The sequence below is a fragment of the Triticum urartu genome, chromosome 2A, assembly GCF_056163025.1.
Source record: "Triticum urartu cultivar PI428250 chromosome 2A, HENAU_Tu73, whole genome shotgun sequence".
Lineage (NCBI taxonomy): Eukaryota > Viridiplantae > Streptophyta > Magnoliopsida > Poales > Poaceae > Triticum > Triticum urartu.
In genome coordinates, this window is record NC_141874.1 from 692,960,015 (window position 1) to 692,975,556 (window position 15,542).

At 50.6% G+C, this 15,542-nt stretch overlaps 1 protein-coding gene and 3 pseudogenes across 1 annotated transcript; 2 read left to right on the forward strand and 2 right to left on the reverse strand.

Moving 5' to 3' along the window:
* Positions 1-2: 2 nt before the first annotated feature.
* LOC147986825 (uncharacterized) lies at positions 3-1,194 on the forward strand (annotated as a pseudogene).
* A 1,629-nt stretch (positions 1,195-2,823) lies between these two features.
* On the reverse strand, positions 2,824-3,906 carry LOC125537935 (BTB/POZ and MATH domain-containing protein 2 pseudogene; annotated as a pseudogene).
* An 875-nt stretch (positions 3,907-4,781) lies between these two features.
* LOC125537936 (BTB/POZ and MATH domain-containing protein 1-like) lies at positions 4,782-5,555 on the reverse strand (annotated as a pseudogene).
* A 1,124-nt stretch (positions 5,556-6,679) lies between these two features.
* LOC147986826 (uncharacterized) lies at positions 6,680-7,501 on the forward strand. The gene has a single exon (XM_087542169.1). It carries the CDS (start codon positions 6,680-6,682, stop codon positions 7,499-7,501), a length of 822 nt encoding a protein of 273 aa, XP_087398295.1.
* The last annotated feature ends 8,041 nt before the right edge of the window (positions 7,502-15,542 follow it).

Below are 15,542 nucleotides of genomic sequence, written 5' to 3' on the forward strand. Positions count from 1 at the left end.
TCATGGATCTCCTCCAAGACGCGGAGGTGGACCTCGGGGCTCTGCCTCTAGAACCCTTTAGGGTTGGTGACGACTTGGAGGAAGATGAGGAGGATGAAGGGGATGATGAGGAGGAGGTGGCCGAGATAGGGGAGGAGGCATTCACCGCCGCTTCCCGCCCACACGCGCGGTCGACAAACTACACCGAGGCGGAAGATATCCTCTTGATTCATGCTTGGGCAGCTGTGGGGATGGATGCAAACACCGGCACCGATCAAACCGGTAAACGGTATTGGCAAGGGATCGAGGACAACTATTTTAGGATCAAGCCGAAGAATAGTGGGTTCATCTCTCGCACTTACCGGTCGCTTCAAGGCTGGTGGGAGTTGATGAAGCCTGCTTGTGCTCGTTGGAGTGCGGCCATGGACCAAGTGAGGGATGCACCACCTAGTGGAACCGTGGAGAGTGACTATGTGAGTAAATATCTCTTCACTATTTTGATTATGTGTGTGTACTATGCTATTGGTGGGTTCTTATGTGATTATGTGTGGTTGATAGGAGATAATTGCTGGCATGAGGTACAAGGAGATGGCCGCTTCCAAGGGAAAGCCATTCCCATTTAAGCATGCTTGGGCAATTCTTCAAACCTTTGACAAGTGAAAGTTGAGGGATCAAGAGACCGCACCCAAGAAGTCGGCAATGCTTAGGATGGATGATAGTGAAGATGAGGAGGAGAGGAACTTGGGCAAGCCCGAGGGAACCAAGAAGGGCAAGCTAAGGGTGAAGATGTAAGGAGAGGCGTCAAGCCTACGAGAGAAGATGGAGCACATGATGAAGGCAAGAGAGGAATTGACAACGAAGACATTGGAGACGAAGCTTCTTATCACCGAGAAGAAGAAAGAGGTCAAGCTTGCACAAGTTGAAGCAAAGCATGAAGAAGAAAAGCGCAAGGCCGACTTGGAGGAGAGGATGATCAAGCTCAAACAGGCAAAGGTATGGAAAGAACTCATGGTGGAAGAGAAGGAGCACATGATGATGTCCAAGAAGGACATGGATGAAGACCAATTGCAATGGTGGAAGGACTACAAGGAGGACGTCGCGGAGAGGAAGAGGATGTTCCGTGGTGTGTCCTCTACTTTTAGAGGTGACACTCTGATGAGTAGTTGTGGCGATGGCGGTGTGGACGACTCCACCGGCGCCTATGGAGATGCTTGATGGAGCCCGCATGTGGTCTAGGAGATGGCGCCGAGGTGCAACTTTTTGGTGATGGTGCCGATGAGAGAGGGAAGATGATGATTTTGTGATGTAAACTATTAAACCATGCATCAATGATTCTCATTTGGTAGTTTTTTAGAGGTTGATTGTGTTCTTGTAGTTATAAATTGTGAGATGTCAAATGATAGATTTAAAGGTTGGGGTTGAGGCAAAGACTAGAACCCTCAAACCCAACCCTTAAAGCAGTTTAAGGGTTGGGTTTGAGAGTTCTAGTCTTTGCCCCTATTTTTTAATCCTTAAAAATGCCAAAAACTGGCACTTCTCAACTCTTAAAACTGCTTTAAGGGTTTGAGGGTTCTACTAGACATGCTCTTACTGCACTATCAAAGGTCAGTAGTGCCACGAGCTCAGGCCCGCCGCTAAAATGTCGTATGCCCGCGCTACCTCATGCGCACACGGTCGGACATCACGTTCATCGTCGGCTATGGCCCTTTTTGGTTTAGATTTTCTGACCAGATTCCGCTACGTCACGGCCGAATCCTAACCAAACGGGCCGGCCCGCGCAGCTGATTCCACCAAAATCCAGACCAAAACGGGTTGTAATGTACTGATGTATTGATCAATGATGAAATATTTGGGTTCAATTGCTAGTTTTTTTTTGAGGGGATTCAGTTGCTAGTTCATTCTGTAATAACTAGTGTACTATTTCTATATCTGTGCTATGATGATCCTTATAAAAAATGCTATCACCATGTCGAAAATATAAAGTTGATCATGGTATATAGTTGGATAATTATTTAATTATATTTTACTAGTGCTCTAAATCAGTATGTAATGTTGTTATTATCATTAAACACCGTGCAACCAATCTCTTAGCTCTTAGGGGTATTTTAGACATTTATCTTCACAGCCACAGCTCATACAGCTGGTTTGCCAAATGGCCTACAGCTTTTTCACAGCAGATTTTTTATAATTGTTTTGCCACAGCAGACTTTCCACAGCTGCTTTTAAAAATCCATAGCTGAATGAAAGACCACCTATGTCAACCGGTTAATGGAGGAGCCCACCGGCGAGCACTGGGATGGTGAAACACCTCCACCAGGCTAGTTGATGCTACGATTCCAACCTTGCCAGAAAACTCCACAACCGGAAGAGCACGAGCGGCATGCTGTTCTTCTATAGAAACGCCACAGGACACGGGCCGTGTGGGCTGTGTCAAGTTTGTAGGCTACCGTGGGTGCGTGCTCAGTTGTGGATGGCACGATCTGACAAGAGTGGGAGCGCCACGGTCTATTTTGCTTTAGTCAAGGAAATAAAAGAGAGAAGAAACAGAAAAGCAACAACACATTAAGCTGCGCCAAAATTCTTGTCTCTGTGAGCTCATCAACGAGAGCGAGAGGCTACAAGTATGAGATATCTTAGATTGCTAGCTATTCAAATTTGTTGGTTCACAATAAACCAATACTAGGTGTTATTTTCACAATAAAAGTAATACCAAAATTACCATATGATCAGAAGCAACCGATGCAAATAGTAATTTTCTAAAGAAAATTCCATTGCTCCCAAGTCATAAAATATGTGTTCTATGCTTTTCAAAATATTAAAATCCATCAACAAGGAAATTTCGTTCTATCTTGACTTCTTCGTGACACCTATCTTGTCTCCGAGATTCTTCTTCAAATTCAGCAGTGGGCAACTTGCCATCAGGTGTTTGAACCCATCGGTCTCCCCGACGGCGTCCATCACTTTCTGCGACGACATAAACTTCAGGCATGCCTTCTTGAGCACTTCGCAGTTGTGCTGTTCCGCTAGTGCCAATGTGGTTGTGACAGTCTCCACATCGATGATTTCGCACAGCTTCTCTTCGCACATCAGTTTGAGCCTGTTTAGCCCGTACTGATCTGCTGCGACGAGCAAATGTTGCATCACGGCGGCACCATAACCTTCCCCTTCCCATGTTGGCAGCAAATCCGTGCATATGAACTCGAGAAGCATCCTGAAGATGGCAGCCTCCATGCCGACGACCACGATGCGCCGTGTATTCTTCTTCATCATCGGGCCAAAGAGCTGAGCCTTGAAGACCGGGGACCGAGCAGCGAGCATGAACTTGTGGGCGCTGAACAGCCTGCCGCCGACATCGATGACAACATCTGCGCCGTTCCCGTCTTTGAGGGCGCGCCCGAGGTCTCCGGGCAGCTCCTGCGGCGGAACCACGACACGATTCTCCTCGCACTCCGGCTCCGCGGGCGGCTCTTTGATCACAGTGAGGGCGCACCTTATCGTCACGTAGCCATTGTTGGCGAGGGCCGACGATTTTAGCCTCGATTTCTCGACGAAATAAGGGAGGCCATAATTATAATGTGGCGGACAGATGGTATGCTCTAGCGTACGGTGGTTGGTTACCTGTACGGCGCTATGTTTCTCCAGCATGTTGAGGGTGAACATCACTCTCACCTCCTTCTGGCTCACGCAGAACAGAAAGCACGATGCGTTGCCGGCATCGTTCACGTTCTCTCCATCTGGGTAGAATCTGATGCACCAGTCGTAGCCCCCGACGCTGAATCTGCTCGATTTAATGTACTTGCCGACGCCCATGCCGTCGAGCTAGTAACCGGCCACCTCCAAGTTGTGCGTCCTGCTCTCCGTCACGCATCTCGACGACGTCTCCGGTAACTCGACGTGACTTGCTGGAGAGGTCGAGTTGTGAGCCATGGCAAACGAGCGAAGACGGTATCGGTCAACTAATGGAATACCTCTCCTCCGGATATCACGGGATATAGATACACGTATATATAGCCCAGGGTCGTCGTGATTCAGTTTTTTTTTTTTTTTTTGAAATTCGTCGTGATTCAGTTGGATTCCATGTTGTAGGTCGTAACAATAGATTTGCTATTTTTTCATCTAGACAGAAATTAATAAAGTCACATATAATCTCTCAGCCACATGATCTGAACCTTCAAGATTCGGCGGGAAGCTTCCGAAAGCAGCCCAGAAAGCTAAAAAAAACATACACCAATCGCATTATATGGGCCGGCCTAGTTGTCGGACAGTTGTGGCGGGGTGTGCGTTGAGTACGGTTACCGGTTTATGTAATTCTTTTAAATATCATGTGTATATTTTCTCAACCATTGATCAAATGAGCTCCCAGTGACACATTATAGTTCAGTGGATGAAATGTTAGACACGTATCTTGTATACCTAAATAGTTGGCATATCACCCTGCATTGGAAAGACCCACCTTAAACATTCATTATGCATGTTAGTTATATTCAGTAAATATTCTACAATTATACAATAACCAAATACAATACTGTAAGTTGTATGTATTTTAGTTTTGGTTTTCATATTATTAATCCAAGCACCAATATTTTATACAACCCAAATATTTTGAAATAACTGCTGCCAATTCCCACAGTGCGGGGTATCATCTCTAGTTTTCACAACAACACTAACACAAAAATCAACATTATTTAAGCAGTTTTGCTAAAGCACATCTAGATAGGCACAATTTTCAACTAAATTTGGTTCGCACGTAACTGCTTATGAAAATTTAGATGTCCATATGACACCACAATTAGTGGCTTGGATTACTTTTCATGGAGCTCCTCCTTGAATGCTAGCAGCGGGCAATTTCCCGTCATGTGCTTGAACCCATCAGTCCCCACGACGGCACGCATTACGCCCGGCAGTGATATGAACGCCAGGCAGGCATCCATCAGCCGCCGGCAGTAGTGCCGATCAGCCAGTGCCATTTTACTTTGTGACGGTCTTCACGTCGATGCGTCTGGATAGCTTCTCTTTGCACATCACCTTCAGCCTATCAAGCCCGTACAGATCTGCCGCGACTAGCAAATATTGCATGGCGGCGGCGGCGTTACCTTGCCGGTCGTCGCACGGTGGTAATGAATCCGTGTAGATGAAGTGAAGGAGCATCTCGAAGATGGCCGGCTCAACATCGCCAATCTCTATGTGCTTCGTGTCCTTCTCCGTCATCGGACCGAAAAGCTGTGCGTCAAAGACTGGCGACCGCGCGGCGAGCATGAACTTGGCCGCCGACGTCGAGCGCGACGTCGGCGCCTTTCCCGGCCCTGAGGGCGCGCTCGAGCTTGCCCGGCAGCTCCGGAGGCGGAACCACCAATCCATGATAAGATCCCTCGTCGACTCCGTGCGCGATAGAAGCTGATGCACCAGTCGTAGCCGCCGGCGCTGAACGTGCTGGAGCTCACGTACTTGCCGACGCCCAGGCCGTCCAGCAGCGGGTACTTGTGCACCTCGAAGTCGTGCGTCGCGGTGACGCTGTCCGTCACGCATCTCGACGACGTCTCGGCCGACCGCACGGAGCTCGGGATGAAGTTGCCCATGCCGAAGGCGAAAAGTGATGCCTCCGCGGGGAGAATCTCACGGGATATTTATAGCACAATGACGCGATGTTTAATTCCTTATTAACCGCTCGTGTGTCCTGCTAATATGCAGTTCCTTTCGATACAAGTAGTACCAAAGCTGCCCTTGCTTGCCTATACTTCCCTTCGGCGACGGCTATCGCATACTTGGTATACAAATCGTGTCCTAGTTCTTTCTTCTTTTGCTTTCTTCCGGATTCTTTGTTAGAGTACTTCTCAGTCGGCTGATATGTCCTACTCCCTCTGTAAACTAATATAAAAACGTTTAGATCACTAAAATAGTAATCTAAACGCTTTTATATTAGTTTACGGAGGGAGTAGTATTTATTAAATTGATGAAATCCCTAGTTTCTTTTGTGGTTGATACAAACTAAGGCCCTGTTTGGTTCATAAATTTTAGGATTTTTTTAGTCCTAACTAAAAAGTCCCTATAACTAAAAATTTCAAAAAGACTCTTCCTAAGGATTTTCTTTCATAAGTTCAAAATACCCATTTTAAGTTTTTATAAGTTCCTCCTGTTTGATTTAGATGGGACTAAAAGAAACTCTTTTAAGTCCCTATAAACGAACACCCCCTGAAATCATCGCTAGTTTCATTAGCCAACCAACTAATGTCTGATCGCTACTTGTTGGGCTGGACACGGCCCATTTGTTTTCTTATATCGCTTCGCTGATGCTCTGTTTTCGTTATGTGGGAGATGTTGAATATATGGTTTGTACATGTCTATTGTATAGTCCGGTCCACCTCCTAGTTATTGTATAGTTGAGGTTATGATCTACCTTGTACTCCATATATACATGCGTTATGCACCGATCAATACATCGTGTAGCATTGCTAAAATATTCGTTTCCAACATGGTATCATACCTACGATCCTAAACCCTAACTACAGCCGCCGCCGCCGCCACCCGCCGCCGCCACTTCGGGCCGCCACCGCCGCCGCGTCTCCTCGCAGCCGCGCCGCCGCCCCCTGTGTGCCGCCGCCGCCTCGCGCTTCCGCCCGCACCCCGCAGCGCCGCCACCCGCCGCGCCGCCTCCCGCTACCCGCCGCGCCACCACACGCGCCGCCGCACTCCCCTCTCGACCATGGCCTCCCCCAGTTCCTCCGGTACCACCCGCAGCCGCCACACCAACCCCTTCGAAGGCCCCGATCCCGTCGTCATCCGCGATCTCAACATCCTCGCTCGGGTTCCCGTCGTCCTCGATCACCTCACCTCCACCTACTATGCCTGGAAGACGTACTTCTCCCTTGTGTTCCGTGAGTACAATCTCCGGGATCACATCGACGGCTCCGTGGACTCCCGCTTCATGGAGGACGATGATGAGTGGACGTCCATCGACGCCACTCTCATCCGCTGGTTCTACACCACCATCTCGAAGGACCTCTTCCACACGGTGGTCTCCGCCGATGATGACGCTCACGCCGTTTGGACCAAACTCAACTGCCTCTTCACCGACAACGCGCTCCAACGCAAGGTTTTCTTGCACGGCGAGTTTTTTGGGTGCCAGCAGCTTGACTCGTCGGTGGACGATTATTGCATGCGCCTCAAGAAGCTTGTCGACGAGCTCCGTGACCTCGGCGAGAAGGTCTCCGACGAGCTTCACCTCAGCACTCTCATCGCCGGCCTGAACGAAGACTTCGGGAACGCCGCCTCCAACATCCCTCTCATCACCAACCCGACCTTCCCCAAGATCGTCGCGTACCTGAAGCTGGAGGAGAGGAGGATGCGGATGTCGCGCACCCAGGCCACCCATACGGCTCTCACAACCGGGACCCACGGCGGTGCGCCGCCCACCGCTCCGGCTCCCCCGCCGCGGCCCGCCCAGGGGCCCCTCTACGCGCCGCCGCCACCCGGGTTCCCCTACCCCATGCTGCCGCAGGCCCCTCAGCCGCCCCCCGCCGAGTAGCAGCAGCGCCGGGGCGGGCGTCGCGGCCGAGGGGGCCGCAAGCAGCAGCCGGCTGCCCACGGCGAGCCGCCGCGCCCGCCGCAGCATCCGCTCCCGCCGGCGCCCTGGCAAGCCGGCCAGAACCCCTGGACGGGGGTGGTTCACGCATACTCCATGCCCATACCGCGTGCCCCCGTCCCCGGTGTCTTTGGCGCCCGTCCAGCCCCTCATCAGGCTCTGTACGCGGCCCCTCGGGCGTATCCGCCGGCGCCGCTCTACGGCCCCTCGGCGGCCTATGGCTTGCCCTCGGCCGGTGGTTTCGCGGCGCCGCCGCCACAGCCTCTGCCGTCGGCCCCGGCTCTCCCGCCGGCGCCCCGGGACCCCGCGCTGTTAGCGGCCCTCCACACCGCCCCCACGCCACAGCAGTACACTAGCGGTGGCGACTGGTACATGGACACCGGAGCCACGACTCACATGGCTGCCAACCCCGGTAACCTTCTTACTGCTCACCCCGTTCGCACTGCTGCTCGCATTACCATGGGCGACGGCTCTTCCATGCCCATCACTCATGTCTGCCATGCTGCTTTTCCTTCTAACTCCCTTCCATTATATCTTTCTAAGGTACTTGTTTCACCTGACATCATTAAAAATCTAGTTTCTGTTCGTTCTCTTACACGTGAAAATCCTGTCACCGTTGAATTTGACATGTTTGGCTTTTCTGTTAAGGATGCCCGTACCCGGATGGTGCTCCACCGATGTGATAGCCCCGACGAGTTCTACCCGGTCCACTCATCCACATCCTCTGTCGTTGCACCATGGCGCTTTCCGCTGGAGTGGACCTTTGGCACGCTCGTCTCGGTCATCCCAACACTGCCACCCTTCATCATATTCTTCGCAGTTTTTCATTCACGTGTAATAAGATCGACGATCACACTTGTCATGCTTGTCGTCTCGGCAAACATACTCGTTTACCCTTTAGCACTTCCTCGCATGTTGCTTCATACCCATTTGAGTTGATTCATAGTGATGTTTGGACCTCTCCTGTTGCTAGTAACACGGGCTATCTTTATTATCTTGTTATTCTTGATGATTTTTCGCACTATGTGTGGACCTTTCCGTTGCGGCGAAAGTCGGATTCTGTTGCCACTCTCACCGCTTTCTACTCCTATGTCGCCACGCAGTTTGGTCGCCCCATTCATGCGTTGCAAACAGACAACGGGAAGGAGTTTGATAATCTTGCAATCCGCAACCTTGTCGCCACACACGGCACGATTTTTCGTCTCACTTGCCCGTACACTTCGCAACAAAATGGCCGCGCTGAGCGCGTGCTCCGCACTCTTAATGACTGCGTTCGCACCCTCCTCTTTCACGCCAACGTGCCACCACGTTTCTGGCCTGACGCGCTCGCCACCGCATCACTACTCCTCAACATCCGTCCCTGTCGCACTCGCGGGAACTTTGCTCCTCATCATCTTTTGTTCGGCACGCCACCCTCCTACACCGAGCTCCGCATCTTCGGTTGCTTGTGCTACCCTAGCATCGCTTCCACTACTCCTCATAAGCTCGCACCATGGTTCGTGGCCTGCATTTTTCTTGGCTATCCCCCAACACCAAAGGCTACCGCTTCTATGATCCTATCTCCCATCGGGTCATCACTTCCCGACACGTTTACTTTGATGAGATGGTTTTTCCGTTTCAGCAGGTACCTTCGGATGTTGCGGCCTTGCCCGCTCCCGGCGACGGCCGCTCGAGTGCTTCTCTCGGGCCGCCTCCTGGCTTTGAGGGTGCCCCCGTGCCCCGGGTCGAGCTCCTCCCCGGCTGGCTCCCTTAGGGGCTGCACCCCTCCCGGCGCCTGCGACGCCCCTCGCGCCGCCATCGGCGCGGGCCTCCTTGGCGCACCCCGCGCCCTTGCCTGCTGCCTCGCCCGCGGCCGCATCGCCCGCGGCGGCCTAGCCGGCCGCCTCGCCCACGGCGGCCTCACCCGCGGCATCAGCAGCGACGGGCTCTTCTTCGTCATCGCCCGTCGCCCCGGACTCGCTGCCCCGCCCGATGACTCGCTCTTGGGCTGGTACCTTACACCCGAGTACGCGGTACACCAGCGATGAGTATCTTCTTGCTGCTTCCGTCTCTGAGCCGTCCCCTCTCCCATCGTCAGCTCGAGCCGCCCTTCGGGACCCTCATTGGCTCGCTGCGATGCAGGAAGAGTTCGATGTGCTCCAACGGAACCGCACCTGGCAGCTTGTCCCTCGGCCGCCTCGTGCCAACATCATCACGGGCAAGTGGGTATTTCGGCCTAAGACTCTTCCAGACGGGACTCTCGAGCGCTACAAAGCTCGCTGGGTGGTTCGAGGCTTTCGGCAACGTGCGGGCGTGGACTTCACCGACACTTTTGCTCCGCTTGTTAAACCGGGCACGATCCGCACCGTGCTTCAGCTGGCCGTCTCCCGAGCTTGGCATGTGCATCAGTTGGACGTCTCCAACGCCTTCTTGCACGGCCACCTCGCCGAGCAGGTGTTCTGTGAGCAGCCCACCGGCTTCGTCGACGCCACACAGCCGGATCATGTGTGCTTGCTCTCCCGTTCACTTTACGGGTTGAAGCAGGCGCCTCGGGCCTGGTACCAGCGCATCGCTGCCTTCCTGCAGACGCTCGGATTTACGTCGACCCGCTCCGACGCGTCCCTCTTCGTGTACCATCACGGGGTTGACACGGCCTACTTGTTGCTCTACGTCGACGACATCATCCTGACGGCATCCACTGTCACACTTCTCCAGCGGCTTACTGCTCGTCTTCGCGACGAGTTTGCCCTGAAGGATTTGGGGCCCCTCCACTACTTCCTCGGCATTGAGGTGGTTCGACGGCCAGATGGCTTCTTTCTGCACCAGCAGCGTTACGCCCATGAGCTTCTCGATCGTGCCGGCATGCTTAACTGCAAGCCTGCTCCCACGCCTGTTGACACCAAGGCCAAGGTTTCAGCTCTGGAGGGCTCTCCCGCATCCGACGCGGCCTTCTATCGCTCCATTGTGGGTGCCTTGTAGTACCTCACTCTGACGCGCCCCGACTTGCAGTATGCCGTTCAGCAGGTATGTCTTCACATGCATGCTCCGCGTGATTCTCATGGGACCTTGGTGAAGCGTATCCTCCGTTACATACGCGGCACCCCGTCCATGGGACTTACACTGACGGCCTCCGCCTCCACCGACCTCGTCGCCTACTCTGATGCGGACTGGGCTGGCTGCCCGGACACACGGCGCTCCACTTCGGGGTACTGTGTCTACCTTGGGCCGTCCCTAATCTCTTGGTCTTCCAAGCGACAGCCCACAGTCTCTCGCTCGAGTGCCGAGGCAAAGTATCGGGCAGTGGCTAACGCCGTTGCCGAATGCTCTTGGCTTCGTCAGCTGCTCCAGGAGTTGCTTTGTGATGTTCACAAGGCCACACTCGTCTACTGCGACAACGTCTCCGCCGTGTACCTCTCCGCCAACCCGGTCCATGATCGACGAACGAAGCACATTGAGCTCGACATACACTTCGTTCATGAGCAGGTGACCCTTGGGCGCATCCGGGTCCTCCACGTCCCGACGGCGCAACAGTTTGCCGATGTTATGACAAAAGGACTACCTACTTCTGTTTTCGAGGAGTTCAGGTCCAGTATTTGCGTCTCCGGCGACGCTTCGACTGCGGGGGGGTGTTGAATATATGGTTTGTACATGTCTATTGTATAATCCGGCCCACCTCCTAGTCATTGTATAGTTGAGGTTGTGGCCCACCTTGTACTCCATATATACGTGCGCTATGCACCGATCAATACATCGTGTAGCATTGCCAAAATATTCGTTTCCAACAGGAGAGACACCCAGAACTATACCCCTTTATAGAAACAACGTGGAAAGGGAAGCCAGAGGGGTTTTTGGCAGTTGAAGTCAGGGACAAGTTGGCGGATCTTAGCGAAAACTTGCACAACTGGGATAGACATACATTTGGCAATGTTAAGCGTGAGATCAAACAACTTACCAGAGAACTAGAGACGCTAAAAAACGTCCCTGGACGTTCTGAACCAAGCCATCTTGAAATCAAGGTAGCTGATAGGCTTGTTGAGCTATACCACACAGGGAAGAGATCCTAAGCAGACAACGCTCGCGGGTTGATTGGCTCACTTATGGAGATAGTAACACGAAATATTTCCAGCAAAGGGCTTCAATGAGGAGGAGGAAGAACAAAATCTCAGCCCTGACCAGGTCGGATGGACAGGTAACGGAAGATGTCGAGGAGCTGGAAGTGATGACAACCGAGTTTTACAAGGATCTCTATACATCCGAGGGGTGTAACAATATGCAAGAAGTGTTGGACTCAGTTCCAGTGAAGGTCACGAATGATATGCCGGCACATTTGGACGCGGTATACACAGAAAAGGAGATCAAAACAACGCTTTATCAAATGTTTCCTACGAAAACGCCAGGTCCGGACGGATTTCCGGCGCATTTCTTCCAAAAACATTGGCGGGTGTGCGGGGAAGAAGTAACCAGGGCCGTCCTAGCGATCCTGGAGGGGAAAGAGAGTGCAGAGGGCATCAATCAAACTTATCTGGTCTTGATACCGAAGGTAAAAAACCCTTCCCTCTTGTCACAGTTCCGACCGATAAGTTTATGCAATGTACTTTATAAGATAGCCTCCAAGGTCATCGCCAACTAACTGAAGTCTGTGCTCCCGGAGATAATTTTAGCAGAACAGTCGGCCTTTGTGCCAGGGCGTTTGATCACTGATAATATCATAGTAGCCTATGAGTGCCTGCATTTTATGAAGCGTAACAAAGCAATTAAACACAGACACTGCGCTCTTAAATTGGATATGATGAAAGCATATGATAGATTGCAGTGGGATTATTTAAGAGCAATAATGTTGAAATTGGGCTTTTCTCATAGATGGATTGACATTTTCATGAACATGGTATCATCTGTTTCCTATTCGGTTTTATTCGATGCAAGGAAATTGGAAGAGTTCAGACCTAGCAGAGGTATTCGTCAGGGAGATCCTATCTCCCCTTACCTATTCTTATTGACAGCGGAGGGCCTTTCAGGCCTATTGAAAAATCTAAGTGAGTCATCTCAACTGGATGGGATACAAGTGGCGCCCTCGGCACCACCTTTTAATCACTTGTTGTTCGAGGATGATAGCCTTCTATTCTTTAAAGCAACCGGAGGAGGGGCAAACGAGGTGTCAAACCTGTTGGAGAGCTATTGCCAGGCTTCAGGTCAGAGAATTAACACTTCAAAGTCTTCTATCTTTTTTAGTAAGGGGTGCCCAACTACTATCAAAGATGAGATTAAACACATACTTAATGTCCCCAATGAATCATTGAATGAAAAGTACCTAGGGATGCCTTCTGATATAGGTACATCAAAGAATGGGGCTTTTAAGTATCTGAAAGACAGACTATGGAGCAAGGTGAAAGGGTGGATGGAAAAGTGTTTATCATCACAAGGGAAGGAAGTTTTGGTGAAATCAGTGGCACAAGCGGTGCCAGTTTTCTCAATGTCATGCTTCAAATTACCAAGGGGGCTTTGTGAACATTTAAACAAGCTGATAAGACAGTTTTGGTGGGGCAGCAAAGAGGGCAAAAGGAAACCAGCTTGGGTTTCCTGGAAGGCCATGACTCACCAAAATTTATGGGAGGGTTAGGGTTCCATGATTTTGAGCTTTTCAACCTAGCACTCTTGGCAAGACAATCTTGGAGACTTCTGCAACAACCAGAGTCACTGTGCGCGAAAATTTTGAAGGCAGTGTACTATCCTCAAAATACAATATTGGAAGCTGAACTTGGTAACCGGCCATCATAGGTATGCGAGCGATTTTGGAGGGGAGAGATGTCCTTAAGCAAGGGATCATCAGGAGAATTGGAGATGGTACAACAACTAGAATTTGGATGGATAACTGGATTCCAAGGAGTGCTTCGATGAGACCTTTTGCTTGTCTCTCAGCCAACCCTCCTCTTTTTGTAAGTGAGCTCATTGATGCACATAATGCAGCGTGGAATAGAGAAGCCTTGGATGCAAACTTCATTGCGGCGGACACACAGACAATCTTGGCCATTCCGGTTTGTACCAGGCAGATGGACGACCACTGGGCTTGGAACTTTGAAAGAAACGAACTGTTTTCGGTAAGATCTGCATATCGAATGCTCGCAGACACAAAGCGTTGAAGGGAGGACTGGTTAGAAGGAAGATCGGGATCCTCTGATATCGAAGCGGAAGAAAAATCGTGGGAGACTTTGTGGTCTGTTCAAGTTCCGGGAAAAATTCGACATTTCATGTGGAGGTTGTCCAAACTATCAATCCCAACGGAGGACGTGAGGCATGCTAGAAAATGGCGGATGATGACAAGTGCCAGCTTTGCGGGGTGAGAGATTCATGGCGACATTCTCTGTTTGAATGTTCAGTGGCAAGGTGTGTGTGGGCTCTGGTAGATGAAAATATTCTAGACTTCCTACAGTCGTCGGCAGAGCCGAATGCCAGGGTGTGGTTTTTCTCAGCCTTTGATCATCTACCTCGAGACAGGCTGGTTACGATGGTGGTGACTATGTGGGCGATATGGTGGGCAAGAAGAAGGGCTATCCATGAGGGTGAGCTCCAAAGTCCACACGCGACTCATTCTTTTGTTACAAACTTTATCGCAGAACTGGCAACCATCCAGGCCGGGCGGGCGACACCAAATGATGAACAACATGTAGGTCCGAGGCTTGCTGCTGGGCAAGGATGGAGGGCGCCTGAAGTTGGATCTATTAAAATTCAAGTTGATGGGGGAGTTTCAAGAAATGGGAGAAGAGGGGCAGCGGCTACCATCGGAAGGAACCATGAAGGATTTTTCCTTGGATCTTCAGCAATGGTTTTTGATGAAATAAATGACCCACCAATGCTGGAAGCTTTAGCTTGCCGCAAGGCTCTTGCCCTGGCTTAGGATCTATATGCAGACCACATTGTTGTGGCGTGTGACTGCAAGACCGTGGTGGAGGAAATTAAGATGGAGTCAGAAGGAAGATATAGCAATATCATCAAGGAGATCCAAGCTCAGGCGAGACTTTTTGCTCGATGTGATTTCATCTTTGATGGTCGGAAAGGGAACATAGATGCTCATAATCTAGCAAAGTTTTCTACTTCTTTAGTTCAGGGACGCCATGTGTGGCTGGGAGAACCCCATGATCCCTTTGTCATTCCTGTAAACCGAAACAATAATCAATAAAAGTCGGGTTTACCACTAAAAAAATAAGTCTCTTGCTTTCCTTATTATCATTTCCTTCGAAAGTTATTTTGTATGGTTAAAAAGCAATGTTTTATGAGATGAAGAAATAAAAACAGCAGAATTTTTTTTTAATTGTGCATGGCCAACGGAATGCAATTGCGTTAGGCCAACATATATGTAGCTACTGGCAAATATTTTTGGAAATAATAATAATCACACGGGCATGACCGACCGACCTGCAAATGCACGCGGACTATGTCTGTCCAATCGGAAGGCAATATTCTTTTAAAAAGAAAAACACTTAAGTTGCACATGAACAACGGACATGCAATTGCACGTGGGCGGCGAACATGAACTACATGCAGACCGACATACTCCCTCCGTTTTTTAATATAAGTTTTTGTAGAGATTTCATTATAAACCATATATGGATGTATATAGATACATTTTAGAATGTAGATTTTTCATTTTGCTCCGTATGTGGCTCATAGTGGAATCTCTCCAAAGAACGGAGGGAGTATATGCAACTAGTGGCAGTATGTTTGAAAAGAAAGTTATGTTGCACATTAATCACGGACATGCAAAGCAGACATGCGACTAAAATTGTTGTCACCACCCTCGGGAGCCGTCAAAGGCACACAACACAACCTACAACCTATGTCGTTGTAGCTTGGGGGATGGACATGCAGTCTCTTTAGTTGTTGGCGTATTGCACCATTTGCAATTGCAACTCGAGGGGTGGACATAAAACCGCTAGCCCACCGACAAAACACCACTAAGTGGCAGTCGTGTTGAAGAATGCACTTGCAGTGGAGGAGATATTTGTAGTTG

What these genes read in the sequence shown, in the direction of transcription:
- LOC147986826 (XM_087542169.1), top strand. Translation starts at nt 6,680, where the DNA reads ATGGCCTCCCCCAGTTCCTCCGGTACCACCCGCAGCCGCCACACCAAC.